General features: G+C 42.4%; 1 protein-coding gene across 3 annotated transcripts in view; it reads left to right on the forward strand.

The window, feature by feature from the left end:
• Positions 1–22442, forward strand: part of LOC126403362 (potassium voltage-gated channel subfamily D member 3-like) — a 126763-nt gene that overhangs the window by 96207 nt on the left and 8114 nt on the right. For all 3 annotated transcript variants that reach the window (XM_050065971.1, XM_050065973.1, XM_050065972.1), the window contains exon 4: positions 7266–7434. In XM_050065971.1, coding sequence (XP_049921928.1) covers positions 7266–7434 — 169 coding nt within the window. The remainder of the gene's footprint in view (positions 1–7265; positions 7435–22442) is intronic.

Below are 22442 nucleotides of genomic sequence, written 5' to 3' on the forward strand. Positions count from 1 at the left end.
CTCCGCAGGGGGGCTGGGCTCAGCCTCAGGGATAGGGTGAGGAGCTCAGACATCCGGGAGGGACTCGGAGTAGAGCCGCTGCTCCTCCACATCGAGAGGAGCCAGTTGAGGTGGTTCAGGGCATCTGGTAAGGATGCCTTCCGGATGCCTCCCTTGGGAGGTGTTTCGGGCGTGTCCAACCAGGAGGAGACCTCGGGGCCGCCCCAGAACACGCTGGAGGGATTACATCACCCGGCTGGCCTGGGAACGCCTCATGGTTCCCGCGGAAGAGTTGACAGAAGTGGCTGGGGAGAGGACTGTCTGGGCTTCTTTGCTGAGGCTGCTGCCCCCGCGACCCGGACCCGGATAAGCGGAGGACGACGAGTACGACGAGTACGAGAAAATGTAGAAATATTGAAAATACTATCTAAAACTTCACCGTTGGCTGGGACCTAAATTACATGCAGGTATCACTGAGCTATGGGCCTATGTTACATTAGTACAGAGTATTTATTGCTATTTAGTTGGATGATGATGAAACTACTCTGAATATTTCATATAAAACACTTTAAAGTGATGCCAGACTGCTACTGAAGTAATAGGTGGCAAAGTGGTCTATAGTTAATGAACGACGAGGTCTATCTGACCCTAATATTGCATTTATAATAATCAGAGCCAATTAACAGTGTGTGGATAATTTTTTGAACAAATTATTATCACACAGGTGTCTCGTGTTATCTTGAGCTGCAGCAACACTGTTGGCAGTTACTTAGGACTAAAATAATTTAAGTTAAAATCCTGCTAAAGTCATGTGTTAGGTGTGTAAACGATCTCTCTGTTTGTTAGAAGCTCTGTTTTAAAACCAGTGGAAATAGAGCCCTGGAACAATTAAATTATTCTGCTGCCCTGTAACAACATACGCATCTACTCTTTCTTTACCTGTCCACTGGATTTTTGTCCATGAATACTTTTTTCTTCAGTGATCTGATTGGTCAGAGGTCAGGCTGTGATCTGATACTCTGAAGTTAACCTGCTCCGGAGCAGGTTGGCTATTTATCATAGGTTACCATGGTGATTTATCCCAGTAAAAAGTGGACCAGCTTCATAGTACTGAAAACCCTGAGTTAACTCTGAAGTTACCTCGCTAACTCCAAATCCTGCTTCGTAATACAGGCCTCAGAATGGCTTAAAATAAACAGATGATCCCTGAATTCAACATTTTCTTCTTCTCCTTGATGCAGATTAAAGAAGATACTTGGTAATATCTCAATTAATAATGATTGCTATGTCTCAAGTTATGTCTACAAGACAAAAGAAAGAATACTAAACTGTTGGGTGCACACTTTCCCCACCCTGTAACCCATAATCTTTAACATTGTTTGATGAGCATTGCACACACTGGATGTGCCAATCTGAGGAGCTAATGTGAAAAAGCTCTTGCTTTCCTAAAGGGTTATGCATTAGTATTCAAAATCAGTCAGATCATTTCGGTTGTTAATTCATTACCGAGTTCACTTCAGTCTCCAATGCCCATTTTCAGTTTTCCTTAAGAATTAAATTATGTTTCTAAACTTGTTTTTATACTTGTTGTATGTTCAATCCTGCTCAACGTGTCTTTTTCCAGTGATTTCCTGTCTCATGTCTTGCTCATGTCCCCCCCCCCACACACACAGACACACACACACAAACTAAACGTCTAAACGTACATGTCACACATTCAGTAGACACACAAACCCACTCACCAACACTGAATGCCTCCTCCAGTAGGTGATTTCAGTCCTCCGGAGGGTCAATCCACCGCAAGGGATTGTGGTCCAAACAGAATCACTTAGGCTGTATCTGAAGGGAACTGAGGAAAATTGCAGAGGAATCACATGGGATTTGGTCTGTAAATGGAAACCCAACCCTCAACACTTCATGTGTCCCTGGACTGCCTCTCTCTCTCTCTCTCTCTCTCTCTCTCTCTCTCTCTCTCTCTCTCTCTTCCTCCCTGCTCCTTCCTCCCTCTCTTTCTAAACAGAAGCTCCTTATCTCGAACATATAAATAAAATGGCAAATTTGATCTTGCCGCACACACATAAAAGCTGTTTATGATCCACAAAGTGAAAGCAAATTCCAGCAATAAATATTTACTTTGTGGGCTCAGCTCAGATCAGTTCATCTCAAGCTTATTGTGCAGATGGTTTTCAGTAGAGCCGTACAATAAAACCACTGTAAGAATCGTACGTCTTACAGAGTATGCTTTTATATCATTTGTATTTAAATAAAATTAGCCTATGCTGCCTCCTCATTGTGGCCACTGTCATGCTTGTTGTTGTACTGCTGGCTGGGTTCATCGGCAGGCATTTAAGGTGCCTTCCTGACCTGACATGACATGGCGTGCCATCATCACAAATCTGTGTGTCTGTCAGACTTCAGACCATCCCTGATAAGCCCATCCATCACACATACCTCCACAAGAGCACTCAGTCCCACTCAATAACCCCCCATCTATCCTTCCTAGGCTTTATTAATGTAACCCACAGAGAGCCGGCCCTCTGACAATGGGATGTGACAACCCTGACCGAGGACTGACCGGCCCATCTGACCTGTGTGTGTGTCTGTGTGTGGATCTGTGCATGCACCCTGGATTTATTTGTATGTGAGGGTGCACTTCTAACATACAGCAAAGGGATAGTTGTGTGTGTTTGTGCACATGTGTGTGAGAGAGGGAGCACGGGCGCTGATGGAGATGAAAAAACCTCCTGGGTACACTGCATCTGCTGAGAAAATATCTCTCACCCCAGTATACTTCCTGTCACTGCTTATCCATCTTCTTCCTGTCTTAGACATTTACCTCCATTCCCACCGTCAGTGAAGTCTTGCAGAGTTAGAAACGGCCCCAGCAGTCGTCCACCTCCCCTATTACATGCACGCACATGCACACGCCCTCGCACCACTTATTGCGGCTTTCTTTTTCTTTAATGTGTGCGAGCCCGGCTTTATCTCTGTGCCATGTATAATGGCTCAGAGATGGTATCATCAGAGACAGGCCAGCTTGACTAAATGGGAGCGGCAAATTGACTGTAGTATTAGTAGAGAAGGGCCTCTATCAGGCAATCTGATAGGATCCCATTAAAGAAAGCTTGCAGATGAATATGATTAGCTTTTCATTCCTCCTAATGGAAACATCTTCTGAAGAGAGGAGGAGATGAAATGTTTTGTAGTGATAGGTCCTTTGTACCACTGATGGGATTGTTATTGCCTAATTTGGGTAGAAAGACCATTAAAGTTCTTGGAAGGGACGATGAATGTTCTCTGTAAGTATACTCTCAGTTATGGCTGTGGACCAGTGGTTCACTCTGTGTGTGGGCAGTGCTTTGCTTTGTTGATGCAAAAAGCCACCCTCCACTTAAATGGCTTCATATTGGGCTTGTTTTTGCCGAAATCTGTGACTAATGAGTATGAGGTTTCATCTCCGTCCCCAAAATGAACTGAATGGGATTTTTTTGTGTTTGTTTGTGGTTTATGTGTGTGTGTGTGTGTGTGTGTGTGTGTGTGTGTGTGTGTGTTACCATCCTGCATTTTTACTATCTCCAACAGACTGTGACAGAAGTGCTTCATTAGATTATAAAACGACTATCTTGTGCACAACTTCTTAAGCAGATTATTGTTCATTTATGGAGAGCCTCTAGGGCACTGTTTGCCAAGTCCTCAAATAACAACCAGTGCGATACTCTGTGATCTGTCAAAGGGGATGAATTTGATGAGTGCTATTCAGAAACATGTGTCTGGATATCTATTTTTTTTTAACTTGGACCCTATTTTCCCATGTTTCTGTGTGTAGGTGACTAATGGGAACAACAGTTTTTTAAAAATAGCCGAGGATTGAGTGAGAGCGCTGCAGCCAACAATGGCAAAAACGCTGCAATGTAACCACCCGAGGCAATTTTACTATGTCAATGTATGTCCACTAAAAGTGCTTGTTCTTGCCACTGACGGGCTCAAACAATAAAACAGGAAGGATCCCTACAGAAACAAACCCTTTGTTAAAAAGTTTTAACCAAAAACAACCTCGAAAACACCATTGCCGAAACCACCAGACTCCATTTAAATTAACAGTAATTTTATGACTGTTAAACAAACGTTATTCAAAGCTGACAGAAACTAAATAGAGCTCACAAATCAATCACCAGCTCTGGTTTGGTTGAAATAAACCCTTAATCCACCCAGTTAGATGTGGAAACATGCTGGCTCCATACACACTAAAATTAATGTTTTTTTGAATGGAGTCTGGCTGGTTTGTTAGAGGCGATTTTGGGGCTGTTTCTGGTTAAACAAAAAGGATCTTACTCTTTAATAAAAAGCTCTATGTCTGTTGAATCTTTTCCTTAATGTTTTAGACACTTGGAATAATAATATGAGCCTGTCAGTGGCAAACACAAGCACTTCTAGTGTGCACACATTGAGGTACAGTGCCACCATTGGTCACAATCTCTCGCACAATAGTGGACCAGTTTCAAAAACTGTTGCTCCCATTTCTCACTTAGACACAAAAGCATGGGAGAATAGAGTCAGGGTTAAAAAATATTGACGTTCTGCATCCAAAACTTTTATGAGCAAAGGTATTTAAAGCCTAAAAGCAAAGTACTCATTATGCAGGAAAAGTTGGCTCTATCAGTTTTACATTATTATATTATACCACTGGATTATTGTTAATGCTGCATTAACGTGTAAGTGGCATTTTAATGTTGTAGCCGGCTGTATTAGAGATACTTTTACCCATTCTATATACTGACTGGTGGTTTAATTTACTGTATAACAATGCATTGTATCTCATGCTCATTTTGGTTTATAAAATCCTCATTTGTATAGTAATTATGCATGCCAGATAGATGTAGTGGAGAAATAAGTACAATATTTCCCTCTAAAGTGTAGCGGAGTAGAAGTAGCATGAAATCAAGATACTCAAAGAAAGTAACTCACTATTTTATACCACTGATACATGTTTAAAACTATGGGTTAAGTGTCTGCTTCCTGAATAGACAGTATCAAAGCAGGTGTTTTGTATATGTGTATGATTCCATTAGTGCATGATGGCAGCTCAACCTCTCTATAATCCCACCTATCCGTGGTTTATTCACACTCCAGCTCGATGACACACCGTATCTCTCAATTTCCACTGTTTCTGACACGTCACATTGCTTTCTACAGGGATGAGTGTGACGAGCTGGAGAGGAGACATATTCCCTTGCAACATTTTGTTGCTGTCTTTCTGGCTTTGCTTCTGCTTGAGACTTTCCCTGTCAGCCTCTCGGCACCAACCAAACTGCAAATTATGCAAAAGATAATGTTCGCAGATGAGTGTGTCCATGAATCATTATCTCATTTGTCCATCTACCCAAGAGAATCTGTAATACGCGCACAGCAACACGTCTAGCACATGCGCTTTGTAGTTATTGTGCAGTTTGATTGGATTTAGTAATAATAACTTAGAGCTACAACACACCATGATTCTTACAGGCCGCTGCCTTCAGTGAGGCTGTTTTTGATATGATATGAATTTGATGAATACAAAGTAAAGTTATTGTTAGCAATAATAACATAGAAGGTTAGATTATTTGGTAACACTTTACTTGAAGGTATCTACATAAGGGTGACATGACACTGTCATAACTATGACATGACACGGTCATGAACCTGTCATGAACATTATGTACATGTCATAAACGTTTATGACTGCTGTCATTAAGTGTCATTCAGTTTTTGTAATGACAAGTTGACATTGTTTGGGTTGTCTTGATTATGACAACTTGACATTAATCAAAGTGACATTATCAGAAGATGTCTTTGTCATGACAATAATAATCATTATGTCAACTTGTCATAAACACAAAAAGAGGTGCATTTCTGGTTCATGTCAAGTTGTTATGACAAAGACATCTTCTGGTAATGTCATCCTGGTTCATGTCAAGTTGTCAATATAAGGACATCCCAAACAAATTTAATGTCAAGTTGTTATGACAAAGATATCTTCTGGTAATGTCATCCTGGTTCATGTCAAGTTGTCATTATAAGGACATCCCAAACAAATTTAATGTCAACTTGTCATGACAAAGACAACTTCTGGTAATGTCACTTTGATTAGTGTCAAGTTGTCATAATCAAGACAACCCAAACAATGTCAACTTGTCATTACAAAAACCAAATGACACTTAATGACAGCAAACGTTTATGACATGTACATAATGTTCATGACAGGTTCATGACCGTGTCATGTCATAGTTATGACAGTGTCATGTCACCCTTATGGACATACCTTCAAGTAAAGTGTAACCGATTAGGTAAACTGTGGGTTAAGGTTTATACAGCTCACTCTGAAGGACGGAAGATATGCGTTCAAAATGCTGCCGTATTGATGTAAACACAAGCATCTCTCCACAATCAGTCTTCACCTAATTACATGTAATGCTGGACGCTAAAGGCTTTTCATTTCAGCTTTATTTGTGGTGGGACTTGTAGTCAGTTCTCATAAATTCAGTAGAACTTCTTGTTTAGCTGGAAAACAAGAACAAATTACCTGCACTTTTTACTCATGAATAAGAAATGAAGACCATTAGAAATAAAGGTTGCTTTTTCCAACTCAAGTCGTGCTCTTTTAGCTTTTGAATTTCTTCTCCTTCGTCTTCTTTTCCCCCCACTGTTGATTCCTGCAGTCTGGCTTCTTCCTTAGGAAAAAAAGAGAGGAAGGGATTTAATGTAGTTATTGTAATTGTGTTGTCTGTCTTTGAAGTCAAGACGAGATTGCTTTTGACTTGCAAATATTTCAGATTGAATTGAGCTAAATGACTTTTGGGAAATGTCCCCGGCATTCACCGCATCCTCCTCTTTCTCTTCTCTAAAGGTTAATAGTATCTGCTCTCAGTGAATGAGTCGGCGGACTTAACTGTGCCATTCAGTGACGGAGGAGGTTTGGTGGGAGCGACTCTCTTTCTCTCTTGGGGCGGGATGGGGTCAGCAGGTCAAGCTTTATCCTGGTGGGGATGGACACATGCAGCATGGAGAGGCCTAAAAAGAAAGATGAAAGCATTGTACAAGAGAAATGAATGGGCAGCAGGTTCTTTGACAGTGTGTGTGTGTGTGTGTGTGTGTGTGTGTGTGTGTGTGTCTTAGCCTGCGTGATGTGAATGACCCCCAGTCGGCTGTGCATGACTCGAAGGTTGAGCTACCACCGACAGATTTTATTAAACGCATACTAAGACGCTTCACTAAATGTATTCTCTCTTTCTTGCTGTCACCTTTCACAGGTACGGAGACATGGTTCCAAAGACGATTGCAGGGAAGATCTTTGGCTCAATCTGCTCCCTGAGCGGGGTGCTGGTAATTGCCCTGCCTGTCCCTGTCATCGTGTCCAACTTTAGCCGCATCTATCACCAGAACCAGAGAGCAGACAAGCGGCGGGCGCAGAAGGTACAGGTGAACACAGTTTTATTTCCCTTCAACTGAGCCCTGGAGGGTTGGACCTCCAGACACCCACACCTCAGAGGGGAGCTCTGACATGTCTCTCCCCCAGAGGAGAGGACTCCAGAGGGTTCAGGTCTTCCCTGAGACTAATGATGATAATGCGCACTGACTTACATTACCATGAACACTAGGTGTGTGATGCATATTCAGTGAGTATCACCATTACTTTTACACACCTTCTCCCTTGACATGCATACCTAAACTGTGACCTTCCCATTTTCCCTTTGCTCTGCATAAATTAATCAATTTTGAAGGATTTTTTTTTGGCCAGATTCAGACAATACTGACATCTTAATCATTTGCGAGGTTAGCCTAGCGTTGCTCAGCTCTGGCTTTCCATGGGGATCAAGAAGATTTACATTTGCTGCATGTTGTAATATACATACAGATAATATATTTATAAACATTATATCAACTTCAGATCAATTTCCTGTTTACAGATTCAAGATTTTGGTAATGTAAGGATTTTGTTTTTTGGTCACTTTTGAAAAGGGTTTGTAAGTTATAACCAATGGATGGTGTTAATGTTTAAAAAATCGTCAACTAATACCTTATAGATCAGTTATAAGCCAGTAAGAAGAACAACGTTTAGGTTGCCAGGTTGGAAAAAAGTTCCTCTGGTACGTGTTCATCTGCTAGCAAGACACTCTGTCTTTTTACACTTTATAGTTTATCGGCAACACCTTCACATGAGCCAGTTACTTTATGGAAAACCTTTGACAAATCTAGAACAAAATGTTTTCGGTAACAACTCATTAACATGTATAACTAGGGACTTATGAATGGATTACCAGCATTTGCATTTTCACTACATTATTACCAAATAAAAAGGATAAACACAAGCCAAAGGGATTTTATAGCAACTGGCAACCCAACTCTTTTATTAGTGGCTTGTACATGAGTTATAAGGTATTACTAAATTATTCATTTGCCATTAATAAAACCAATACTTATAACAGTGGCACCAGATTTTTTAGTATTGCTGTGAAAACTGTTAAAGGCCTTAAAATTTAGAGACAGATTTCTGTTAGTTCTCAGTAGCTGTGTCTCGATCCAGGGGCTGCAGCCTTCGAAGGCTGCATCTGAAGACCGATTGCGTCCCATCGGTGCGACCAAGGCTGTCCCATTTCAAAGGCTCCTTCAAATGCAGCCGAGAAATGCAGCCTAGTTTCTTTCGCATCTGGAGGATGCAACAGATGAATTGTTTGTGGCCCAGCCTATCCCAAGATGTATTGCGCGCCAGTGACGATTGTATATTAAGTTAAGTTAACTAACAGTTGTTAACTAATATATCAAACGGCGGTGTCTCCGGTGGTGAATCATCTCCTGAAGTATTAGATTAAAATATATATATATATATGTATATAGTAAGAATCTCTGGATCCACAATTTAGGGCTAACTAACTTTCTAGCTCCTTCTCTCATTAAGCACAGCTGGTTGCTAGGATTGGAAGACTGGAAGTCAGTTCCTTTCAGGACCTTTATTTGTCCCTAAGGGGCGATTGGTTTTGCTGCAGTGGCAATGAAAAACAGCCAGGGCTGAACATACAATGTTGAAGGCTTTAAATCTACAACATTGACCATATTCTTGATCCTATAGACACCCAAGACCTGAGCTGAACTGACACCAAAATAAACCCTTTCAAACTGAAGTATCTCTTTAATTCCACTATCTAAATGTCATCATTACTCCAATCGGATCCAAGAACCAAACCCAAAATAGCCTGTCAAAGAAGTGGATATCAGCAACTTACCATCTTTGCATGATTTTCTCTGTCGGCCTGTCCTTGTGAGGAGATTTTATCCTTGTAAGTATAGCAATAAAAACACACGCAGGCACAAATTTATAAATAGATTGTGTAAACCCATGTTTAAACCGTGGAAGATTTAAAGATCCTATCTTGCTTTGGGTAAACAGCCCAGCCTTTAGACCTTTAAAGAATCGTGTTGTGGTGTGTCCGTGAGCCAAACTGGGTAGCGGCATCAGCTGGCGCACATACAAAACTGGGCTGGTAATCATAGCTTAAGGGCAAGCCTGACAGTTTTTGTTCTCCTGAGATAGATAGTAGTGTGTTTGTTTGGAGCTGGCAGACGTGCACACACTGACACATATTTTCAGAGTCCATTCCTCTCTCTCATCACTCTCGTTCACACCTCTCCTAGCGAGGCTTTTTTCACTCTCTTCGCTTATTTCTTCTCCGCTCATTTCTGCTCCTCTGCCTCCATCCATCCACTCTCCAACCCCCCCTCCTCCTCCCTCTCACTCTCTCTGTGATTACTGCCATCCATCTCGGCACATGCTCTCTGGTTGTAGTTTAAATCTGTTTAAAGTCCTGCAGTTCGACCGTGGCCTGACCGCTGCCCAGTCTTAACTAACCGTAACCTTGTCTGCCAAGCAAGACTCCGGTGTAACACAGCCAAGTGTGCGGGGACAAAAAGACACTCAGAGGGGACGGAAGGAGGGTTGGAAGGTTGGGAAAATTATCTAGATTGAAAACAGGTTGGAGCCGATGAGATGTATAGTGTTGACGCAGAGAGGAGAGAGAGGAGAGGAGTGGTGAGGAGGAAGGCCAGAGGGAAGGAGGGAGCGGGGGAGGCAGGGGGAGAGTAGAAAGGGGGGAGAGCTGGAGGCGATGTGTGTCCTAATGCTGTGTTCTTTCCTGAAATAGCCATCACCCAGATGAGGTGCTGGCTGGAAGCATGGTGTGTGTCTGTCTGCTTGTGTACGTACATATGTGCATCTGTTTAAGCGCATATATCCACATCTGTGTGTGTGTGTGTGCGTGCGTCCACCGTACTTCCCGTCAGTTAAGGCCTGACCTTGGTCTGTGTTTTCCACCGAGCCGCAGTGTGGTGCAGTGTCCCAAACACTGCTCGGTACCAGACGCCGACACCTACACCTTCAGAAGTACCCACCAAGTGACCAGTGTAGCATGACGGTGCTGTCGTCATTAACCAGCACTAAATGACTCCCTCAGGCACTCGTACGCCGCCCTGCCTTGCCTGCAGTGAGGTCAGCAATTTGCTCAAGCACCCATACATCCATTGGATAGGTTTTCTGTATTTCATAATGGCATGACTCAAACGCCTTATCATTGCCTTCATAATAATATCCCACCTGGATGCTTTGATCCTTGAGAGCGTTATTACTAAGGCAAATCAAGGTCTTAAGTGCCAAGTATGATGATAGGTTTGCAAATGCGATACTTTAGAGCATTTAGGAGATGCAATCTATGTACCATCTCTGTCTTTAATTAGCCTGCAGGATTAAGTGTTGCTTAGCATTTAAGCTTGTGCGCTTAAGATCAGTGGAGTATGTCTTGAATTCCATATTGTGTTAGTTTTAGTTGGAGATGCAGTGGAATTATTTGATATCATGTCCCAACTGGTTTTAGCTAAAACACCCCTGCCTGTCTGTCTCTCTGAATGACAGTGTCAGTTTGTCACTTTAGTCCCGACTGAAGCATCTCAACAGCTATTGAATGGATTGGCTTTTGTACAGACATTCACTGTCTCCAGAGGACGAACCCTGATTACTTTGATGATCCCCTTTTCCTTCAGTGCCACTATGAGATTTTACATTTGTGGTCATGAGTGAAATATCTCGGCAACTATTGGATTAAGTGCCATACAATTTGGTACGGGTATTACATTATGCAGATCTGATTATGGGGGAGAGTTACTGCCTCAAGCAAGGGAGTTCAGGTATCTCAGGGTCTTGTTCAGGAGTGAGGGTAGAATGGAGCGTGAGATGGATCGGCTGGTCGGTGCGGCTTCTGCAGTGATGCGGGCGCTGCGCTGGTCCGTCGTGGTAAAGAGGGAGCTGAGCCAGAAGGCGAAGCTTTGGATTTACTGGTCCATTTACGTCCCAGCCCTCACCTATGGTCATGAGTTCTGGGAAGTGACCGAAAGAATGGGATTGCGGATACAAGCAGCAAAAATGGGTTTCCTCCGCGGGGTGTCTGGGCTCAGCCTTAGAGATAGGGTGAGGAGCTTGGACATCTGGAGAGAGCTCAGAGTAGAGCCGCTGCTCCTTCGCAGGAGGTGTCTCACCTGGGAACACCTTGGGGTCCCCCAGGAGGGGCTGGAAAGCATTGCTGGGGAGGAGCTGGAAAGCGTTGCTGAGGAGAGGGATACCTGGGGTGCTTTGCTCAGCCTGCTGCCCCCGCGACCCGGCCCTGGATAAGCGGATGAAAATGGATGGATGGATGGATATCTGATTATACTGTGGTAATCCCCTGATTTTCATCTAGTGCCACCACTGGTCAAAGTTTCAGTTTGCCTCATACTTTTATGTATGAGCAAATACCTGCAAAACTGATGACCTTTCCATTTTAAAATGGTGAACGTCATGTAAACATGATACCTGTCAAACTTCAGCATGTGTCACTGTAAGCATATTAGCATGCTGGTGTAAGCATTTAGCTCAAAGCACTGCAGGTTGCCCTTAAAGCAAAATCAGCACGGTATCATAGCCCTGGTTACCAGAAATCCCATGTTCGGAGCTGATCTTCTTCCAGGCATTATTTTGTAAGTGTGCATTGAAATATTGTCTGTGTGACGGATGCAAAGCTCTGGATAGCCCTGCACTAAAATGATCAACTTCTCCATATTCACCGCAGACGGATACTTATGGAAGAAGGGGAGGATATCTGCCAGCTAAGATTGGCTGTTCCTCATCATATGATGTGTTGCTGGGCTCCAAAAGTCAGACTTTGTTAATCTCAAGGCGTGGCCATTGCACCCTAAAAACAGACATTTGGAAAAGCTTGTGCACCGCGATGGCATCACTCTTTCATCGGTCTTTCGTGCGTCTAAATTGGCAATGATGGATTTGAGGGTACAAAAACACCTTATGGACGGCACAAACAAACAGTCCAACAAAATGCTAGGACAACAAAAGGAGACCAGCATGATGATATGTTGCTATTTTAAAGTGGTTTTGTTTACAAAGAATGGAAGAAAATACATTAAATACAATGATTTTATGTCTATTGTTTTATGTAATTATTGTAGTAAAGCATGTGGCTATAAAATGTAGCTTTGCTTTGGCCAGATCTTCCATGTTTTCTTCAGTTGTAAATTCCATGGCACAGGATTGCCAAAAGTTAAGATATATTAACTGTGGAAGGCAGTGCTGTCTACCATTGCTGGTACTCTCTGCCAGCCTCACCTAAATTGATATCCGGTTCGCCGTCTGCCGTCTGCCTAAATCCATGAGAATGCAGCATTAATCTCGTGTGATTTGTAGCAACTGCGATGGATTTTACTGCCTTTTCTAACAACTGCTGCTGACATGTGTTCAGCTCATTACACGTTACATCACATTAATTTAATGTACTTCGACTCTAGGTTGGCAGACAACAGTCTCTCCCACTATAAAAGATAGTATCTCCAGTGTGGAGAGTGTATGATAGAGCCATTACCATTGTGTGGTCCACTCTTTCACTGCTAATGACAACTGTGATCTTTAATGTCCCGCCCGAGCCATGAATTACTCAGGCATGCCATATCCTTCAATACCCCATTACGACCGCCTGCGTAACATGTAGTGTTCTTTAATGCTCCATAACCTTAATGACATATGACCTCAGCCATTAAGCCAACTGCTTAGCAAGTGTCACTGGTCATTTGCCATAGCAAAATGTCATTTCCTCAGCATTTATTACCAGCGCATGGTTATATTTCACGGAAAATCCATCCTTCCTCAGACCATTTCTTAGAATAAGGCTATGTTTAATTGAGAGTAAAATAGGAAAGCCATTGAAGATTGCCTCTCACTGTACTTAAAAGACCAGCGGAGAGCTGACAGGAGGAGAGGGGGGAATCATTGAGGAGAGGAAGTGCAGCATTAGTCCCTCTGCATTTTCCAGCCTCTCCCCTTTTTTTCTCCTCACATGCTTTTCCTCTCTCTCTCCCATCCCCCTCCCCCATTCACATCCATCTTCATTCAGGTCTAATTGTTAGCTGTTCTGGGCTCCCATTACAATTAGCCATCCATCTGGGTGGTGGTAGATAGACAGGCCCTGATCTATCTCACTGCACAAAGGAAAGATACATGAGGATGCCACTAGTTGCTGTGAGGCGAGGAGGAACAGCTCCGACACAGACATGTATTCTCTCTTCTGCCTCCCTATAGTGTTCAGTGTCACTGCTTTTGTTCTGCAGTGAATTGAACACTGAGTTTAAGTCCTTCCCTGTCTGTACGCATGATCCCATAAAGTGATTCGAAACAAAGTGTCTAATCTGCAGGGGTTACTCTTTAGTTGCTCCTCGGAGCTCATTTGCATATAGGTAATAATATCCTCAGGTACGTCTAATTACAAATTCTGAATAGTACACCTGAATGAGGGCAAGATTTAAATGGAGAACTGCAAAAGGGCAAGTGATACAGAAGAATTGAAAAAGAGGGGGGGCATTAATTTTAATGAGCTTAACTTTTAAGTGCACCCGTGGTATTCCTGGATCTGGTTCTCTGGCTCTGTAAATAATGTGTCTCCAGGTGTTCTCAGACAGACATGAACCCTGGTTTACTTGTATTTTTACCCATACACTCAGGCATATACATACAAGCTGTCACAAAGGGACTTCACCGTAGCAAAAATACAAGGTTAAGTGAGTAAGAACAATGGGCCTTATACAAGAACCATTTGTACGAACAGATTCATTCTTAAGTGGCACAAACAAGTGTAGGATGTGTAGGATTTTGGGGGATATATCGTCATGTGGTCATTCCTTAGAATCAGCCGTTTTTATCTACATAGGGAGCAGGCCCAGCAGAGTCCACCATGTTGCACAGCCATGTTTCCACAGAAGCCCAGAGGGACATACCAAACAGTTGCTCTAGATAGGGCTAGTTAGCAGCCCCTCTGCAACGAGCAGCATTAGAGAAACACAGATTTTTTTTTTTTAACGGGAAACTGATTTATTCAGGGGGTTTTGTGGTTTAAATCACCAGATTCATTCTTTTTAGAAAGTAGGAGACCTCTGTCAATAATTTGGCCCCTGGTAAAAACTTCTTGAACATCTGGATCTTCAGTTTTCAGAGAAAAAGGTGACCCATGTGAGCCAAACCACATCAGAGAAACACTGATTTGTAAAGTGAAACTGTTTTATTCAGTGTTTTTACTGGTTTTTATCACCTGGGATCTTATTCACAAAGCTCCCTAGTAAAAAAGACCTGCTCCTAGTGACGAAATTCTAAGAAAATTCTTAAAATTGTGACGTTTTCTTAGAATTTCCCCTTAAAGTTAAGACTAGGTCCTTAAGAGTTTCCTAAGCAGAGGAGAAAATGGTGGAAGCACAAAGAGGTTGGAGAAATATTCTCCAAATGCTGGATGACAGTGAGGAAATGAAATGCTACAGATTAGATCACGCAGGGATAATACTTGTGGTCCGTGTCATTAGGGATAGGCACACATTTCCCATCTAATGCTATAATGCCAGAAATAAAATTATTACAGTAGCAAGATATTTGAAAAACTGGAAAAATTCAACAGTACAGCAGTGATGACTTGAGTCTGTCTCAACCCTCCATCAGCAGAGTGATCACACTAATACTGAGAACACTTTCACAGTCAGCAGTTCATTTCATTTCCACTGGGTGTCCACGCCTTGCAGGCTCACAAAAGGGCGTGTCTGTGACAACCAATCACATCAAAAAGAGTTGAAAGAATGCATTATATCTGGCAATGGGGTCAACCACACCTCCTCACTCAGGTAAAAGTTTCTAAGAACCTTCCTAAATCACTCCTTAGCTAGGCGCCTAACTAAAAGCTTTTAGGCTAAGTTAGGAGCTCTCTTAGAGCGTTCTCAAAATGTTTGTGAATACGGCACCTGGTCCATTTGTTTCGGAGAGGAAAATACCTCTGTGCATAATTCTGCTCCCAATAAAGACCTCCTAAACTATGAACACTGAAGGAATCCTGACAGAGAGTTCAAGCTTGGCGCAAAGGAGAAGTTTCATCTGGTTGCAACTGCAGTCCTCACCACTAGATTTCACTAAATCCTACACACTTTGCTCCTTTAAGTGGCTGCATAAGGGTGTTTATGCAGGTCAATTTCCATAGAACATTTCAAATCTGACAGTGTAACATCACCTACTGTATAATATTCTCTCCTCTATCTGCATGACTGTCACTTCCCCTTCCTATCTAAGTCGCTTCCCAAAGACATTTTTTAGCATCCAACTCAATGCTCCCTCTGTATTTCTGTCACAGTCCAGCACCTCTCTGATGACACGTCCTGTACAGCTCTACTATTAATATTTTGTAATGGTTTTGGGTTCCCTAATACAACTACTGACACTGCTAGATTCATTCTGTTTTCGTCTGCTGATTCTCGACAGCAGGATTTTAAGTTCCACAGTATAAAGTCCTTATTTTTATGTTCAGAGTAATATGCTCGTGATTGAAACATTGTCAGAAATGGAGTGGAACAAGTAGCCTTATATGGCAGTTTAGAGGCATGGTAATCGTCAAATCTCACGAATGCGCGCCTCCTCATGAACAGGTGGCACTCAACAAGGTGAAACGAATGACACTAGAAGTTAGTGCTGGTAAGAGGTTTTGACAGTCAGACTTGGAACACTTGTAGGAATACATCTTGTGGGAAAAAATAAGACAGATGAATGATTATATGAAAAATGCTGCTTGTTTTAGCAGCTAATTATGTCTTGTGTCTTTCTGATACAAGACATTATCTGTAACTTGAAGTAAGCCATTCTTATTTAAAGGAGTATTTCACTGGTAGAAAAATGGTCTTTTCATAAAACTATGCTGTGTATGCAGCAGAAAGACACAACTCCTTTTGAAGCTGGTGCTATATGACCAGAGAAATCAGAGAAAAAGAGCTGTGGTATTTGCTTGTGCTCAAGAGGTAAAAAACCTACAACTACCAGAATACACTGCGCCGCACCACTGGCTGCCTGCTGGTCACAAACAATCTCGTACTACAGTTAAACAGTGCACTAAAATATGTTTCTGAAGACATTTTAGGAAGAAAGCAGTAACATAATCTTGGAATATATTTTATCAGCACTGCCTAGTTTTACCGCTCTGCATTTAAGAGATCTCTCAATCCACTCATATGCTTTTTGTGTCCCTGGTGGCGGGCATAAGAAAGTGCGAAGGGCAGTCTGTAGTTCAAGCAACTACCCTAGATATGGCTGGGCAATATGGACAAAAATTCATATCTCGGTATTTACAGGCTGATTGGCGATACACGATATATAGGCCTATGTCTGTATTTTCAGTTGCAAGTCAAAGCCACATTTGAGATGTCACAAGCAGTTTTTTTTTAAAACAGACTGTGACCAAAACAGAATGCAAAGACAGGGATTTTATTGCCGTTTGAAAATATGCAGCTGCACAACAGTTACACCTCCAAAACACTAGTAGGCGGCGGGGTTTCTCAGTTGATTCAAAACGCACCTAAAAGATAGATTAAACATGGCTTAATAGAGACAATTTCAAACACAAATACATAAATCAGCTTCACTATAACTCACAGCATTCACAGACAAACACTTGTCTTTATCTGGACACATTTTCCCCACAAATACAACATGCTAATGTTATTAGCACAAGTCTATGGCATTTTACATTGTATAAATTAGCCTAGCAGCTAGCAGACTCTCCTCTACTCATATGAAGCCATGGACAACAGCAGCATTTAACAAAGGTAACGTTACAAATTCGGTTCCATTACAGCTCACGGGGTTCACCAACAAAACAACTGTCTTACACCGAACACGTTTTCTAAACAAATACAACATTCTATTGTTATTAGCGCAAGCCTATGGCATTTTACATTGTATAAATTAGCCTAGCGAGTCACGGAGATTTCCTCTACCCATATGAAGCAAGGATAAATCACACACAAGACTTAAAATGCTATTGTGTGGAGGCTTTACTGTCTTCACGATTTATTTTTTTTTATCTGTGAAATTAAAGTAGATAAAAGCTTTGTTTCCACTGACAGGAGGTCTGTGTATGAATGAGAGGGGCGGAGCTATGTTGACAGTGTGACAGAGGAGAGATGCACACTGGTATGCGTCATGTAACGCAACTTGACCCTATATTGATATAAACGGTGTTGTCTAAATTTATATCTTGCTTGAAAATATATCGATATATCGTACATAGTCATTATATCGCCCACTTTTAGCCCTAGAGTCAGTGAGATTGAGCTGGGAGATGAGCTGGGAGATCTAGGAACTGATAAGATGGAGGGAAGTTTACCACAGTTTGTTTACACATACTACCCACAATTTTTATGAAACAAAGCTGGTTAAAATTCAGCAAAGTATACCTTTAAGCAAACCTGACAATTATCAGTCGATCATTTGCTTTATTTCATAACCACAGATCTTGTAAAACTACCCACGAATATACCCCACAAAGACTAACACAGCAGTACCATGTAGAGTTAAACCGTTATGGATCTTTGTTTGACAGAACGTCTCAACGGTAAATCATAAATCTTGCCTCAGGTGTAGAGCAGCAGGATCTATACAGTACATATCTCTCATTGTTTGTTTCCCATTATCGCTCTTGTGTCTGTGAAAATTTACTAGCAATTTCTGTTTTTTACGGCCTTGTCTTTTCCCCACTTTGACTGGAAATCGTTCTCTGCTTGGACCAGTTGTTGTCCTCAGACTTAGTGAATAGTAAAATTACTGTCTGTTGCGGTTCTTGAGCATTACATTGGCTCGGGGCTGACATGGCAGAAACAAATCAAAACAAAAAACAACTCCTCTTCCCTCCCTCACTCCCTCCCTCCCTCTCAGTCTCACTCCCTTTGCTCTAAATCATCTCACTATTGTTTTTAGCCCTCCCTCAGAAGGTTGAAGTCAAAAGGTGGAGATGACTTCTGGCTGAGAGTGTTTTGCCCTTCTAGACGATCAATAAAATCGTCTGCACTTTGGAAGAAGGCAGACCGAAAAGAGAGTTGGAGGGATGTTGACAGGGGACCTCGCTGAGGGGGGTCAAGGGTTCTGCTATGAATTATGTCCTTGGTTTAAAAAAAAACAAAAAAAACATCCTAAACATTACAGCAGCTTGCAGAGCAGAGCTGTGCTTTTCTCTACAAAGAGGAGGTAATCCAGGCTTAGCAAAGGTATTTTGTCCCTGAGTGGTGTTAGTCCGAGGTTAAGCTGTCTTTGCCGCGGAGGTCTATATCTGTGGGTCAGAGGTGTTGGAGGACTTGATTTTCAACTAGAATCAATTCTCGCCATCGTGGAGTTTCTTGTCTTCACCAGCTCCCAGATGTGTTTCCTAAAAGTCAGTTTTTCCCCAACTTTCTTTCCATATTTTGCTCTCTGACCCTCCTCTTGTCCTCTTGTGTGTGTGTGTGTGTGTGTGTGTGTGTGTGTGTGTGTGTGTGTGTGTGTGTGTGTGATCAGTGTGTGTGATCGTAAACCAAGTAACTGACTTATGTCCTCGTGGCAGAAATGTCAGCATGTATAAAAGCAACTCTTTAGATGAGTGGCAGCTGCACAACAAAATCAGACTCTTCCACAGTTATATATATGTGTGTGTGTGTGTGTGTGTGTGTGTGTGTGTGTGTGTGTGTGTGTGTGTGTGTGTGCGCATTTGTGCGTGCATGCCTGCGTGTTTGTGCTCCCTCATCAGATGGTCTCCTCTTTCACTTGTATGGTTCCAAGGCAGGCCCGAGGCAGAACCTAATCTGGTCTCATAGCTCGATTGCTCCACTTTTCACTCAGCCAAATCCTATACAGGCAGTCTTGCAAAGCTGTAACTCACAAGGTGCCATGAATTTTTTAACTTTTACTTTCAACTAAAAAAAATGAACTTCTAACAAAACTTCCTGGCAATGCTCAGCGGAGTACGGCATGGGAGCTAAGTGGATATGTAGCGGTTTTTGATCATTTGAAGATACGCCAGTTTCGATTCCTCAGCTGGCGGCGTACGGTGTTAAAATGAAGCATTTGTGCTGGCTTGCATCCTATAGCTATAATCTTTAAAGTGTGATTGATCCTAAATCGTGGCTCCATGGCAGGAAGTAGAGGAAACAAAGAGGAAAAAAAAGGTGTTTGGATCAGTTTTTTGGCTCTTGGGAGCGAGGAAACATCTGGATTATTTCAACCAGTAATACTGAATATCACTATTCTGATTGGCTGGCAGGTTTCACAGTATTTGGGGTTTGAAAGCTGCTGTTTTTGTTGTCCAAAGTTCAACTGTTTTTTTTTTTGTTTGTTTTTTTGCCACATCACATATATCTGCTCTGTAAATACTGTTAGTGAGATTTTTATATTTTTTGCTTTCATGATGGTGCCCCCGATTTTTGTATTAATATGTCTCAATACTGTTCATAGAGAACTTCAAACAATCATTTGCACAAAGCCTCATTGTTCAGCGCTCTGTCATTGGCAGATGGTGACAGCGGTTAACAGCTAGACAGCAGCCAACACAAAAACAAAGGGATAAATGTGATTTCAGTTGGACTTTAAAGAGACAACTCACCCAAAAATCAAAAATACATATTTCTCCTCTTACCTGTAGTGCTATTTATCAGTCTAGATTGTTTTGGTGTGGGTTGCAAAGTGTTGGAGATATCAGCCGTAGAGATGTCTGCCTTCTCGCAAATATAATGGAACTTAATGATGCTCAGCTTGTGGTGTTCAAAGCGCCCAAAACTTACATGTGGAAAACTCAACAGCAATGTCTCTTTCCAGAAATCATGACCCAGTTACTCAAGATAATCCACAAACCTTGTTGTGAGCAGTTTCATGTAGGAACTATTTTCTTACCAACCGTATCACTGAGCAGAAGGAAGCATTCACCCACTGCTATCTCACCTAGCACCACTGAGCTACCTAATGTTACAGCTCAGCCAAGGACGACACCATTAGTGTTTACATCTCACGCTGTCACCATGAGTAAGTGCACACATCCATCTGCGTGGTGATACAGTTGGCTGGTATAGTTCAGTCGAAAGAAAATAGTTCCTACATGAAACTGCTCACAACAAGGTCTGTGGATTATCTTGAGTAACTGGGTCATGATTTGTGGAAAGAGACTTTTCTGTTAGTTTTTTAATGTATTTTTTTGGCACTTTGAGCACCACAAGCCAAGTGCCATCTAGTTCCATTAAATTTGAGAGACATGTCTGTGGCTGATATCTCCAACACTGTGCAACTCACACCAAAACAATCTAGACTGATAAACAGTACTATAGGTAAAAGGAGAAATGTGTATTTTTGGATTTGGGGTGAACTGTCCCTTTAAAAACATCCTCCATGTATCAAGGAGACAGTCATTTGTTTTAAAATGGTGACTGGGATTCTGATATTGGAATATACAGTATTTTGATGGACACATTTTGCATGGAAAGTATATTTAATGTATCAAACACCTCATGCTGCATCATCCGCTTTATAGCAGCATTCTGTGAACCTGTGACCCAAAGTATATTATGTGAGGGGAAAAAACTGTTCCACTCTCCTATAACAGAACTCTGTGTCCGTATACATGGTGTTAATGTGACTGCATGTGTCTCTGTGTCAAGGAATGTGCAGCAGATGCACTTTTTCGCTATGTAACATTAACCTTCCACATGCTGTTCTGTGTATGTATAGGTGTTAATGAAAGTCCCGTGTCCGTGGTTCTTCTTGCACTCCTCTGTGCTCTCGATGATGCTTCAGCAGCAATTCAAGCTCAATCTGTCGTGCTGTGGTTCTGCCTGAAAGCACAGATGGACCTTAGACACAAGCGCCCAGATCCCAAAGGCCCCGGGAATCTATCAGAGAACCGCAGAAGTAGATTCAATCTCGCGGGACATGTTCTTAAGATCCCCTTCATTACCCCTGCACTGCCTGGCAACCATCGCCACAGTCAGGAGCCGCTGTCTGCATTGTGACCCCTGAGAAACAATCCCATTGGCTGAGCACAATGCCAGAACATAGGGGTTATCCCAAAGGCCTGTGGGAATGCTGTGCTAGCACAAATGTACATAGGTGTTAAAGTGTGAGGGCACAAAGACGGCGAGGCAAACTTGCCAAGGAGAGCTGCAGGGAGGTGAAAGAGACAACAAGATGCAGGTGAACAGGAGAAGGTAAACAAATAGAAGGGGGTTTGGTTTGTGCTATACATGTTACAGTTTAGATTGGCTGCTGCGCATGTGTGTGTTCACATGCGCCTCTGTTTATCACTGTCTCTCTTCAGATTACTAAATCACAGCATGAGCTACCTGCAGGTCAACACACATTACCATGTTTTAAATGAAACTCAAGCGAGGGGATGAGCTCAAATTACCATACATTACCATACCCTTACTGAGCCAGGTACTTCTGCAGGTACTCTGTATGTCTTGTGTGTATGTATATGGAAATTCATCTATGAAGATGAGGCGTGCATGCATAACCCACATGGAGATATGCAAACACACATCCACACACTCAATTAACCCCCCAGCGGTGCATGGGCCCCCTACTAAACGAGCTCTCTGCTCATCATTTACACAGCTCACATTATCCCTCCACCAATTTCCCCTCAATGAATCCGTCATTCTATTTTAAAATGCGGAAAGCGAAGCAACAGAAACACACACGCACTTTGTAGCTGCAGCCAGCCTGACACCCGGCTCTTGACTTTGACGGGAAAATGGCGGGCCTTTGAGAAGTGAGTGACTCAGATTACACTATCCTGTAAAAGCAGTTGTTCTGGTAACTGAGAGATTTATTGAGACCCACATTTTCACACAGGCCCGTGTACACAAGCGAATGCGCACTCAGAGATGCTTTTCACAGCTTTCAGTAGACACAGTGCGCTTCGGGTAGAGCAGAAACCGGGACGCTGGAGTCCTTCCGCTGTGTCAAAGCATGTAATGCATAAAGAATTCACTCCAAGGACCAGGGTGTATGTGTTCGCCTTCGTATTCCTTCTCTTCTTCTTGTTCGTCTCTGTTGCTGACGGCCTCACAGGAGAGATTTGACAGCG

Source organism: Epinephelus moara, chromosome 16, assembly GCF_006386435.1.
Source record: "Epinephelus moara isolate mb chromosome 16, YSFRI_EMoa_1.0, whole genome shotgun sequence".
Taxonomy (NCBI): domain Eukaryota; kingdom Metazoa; phylum Chordata; class Actinopteri; order Perciformes; family Serranidae; genus Epinephelus; species Epinephelus moara.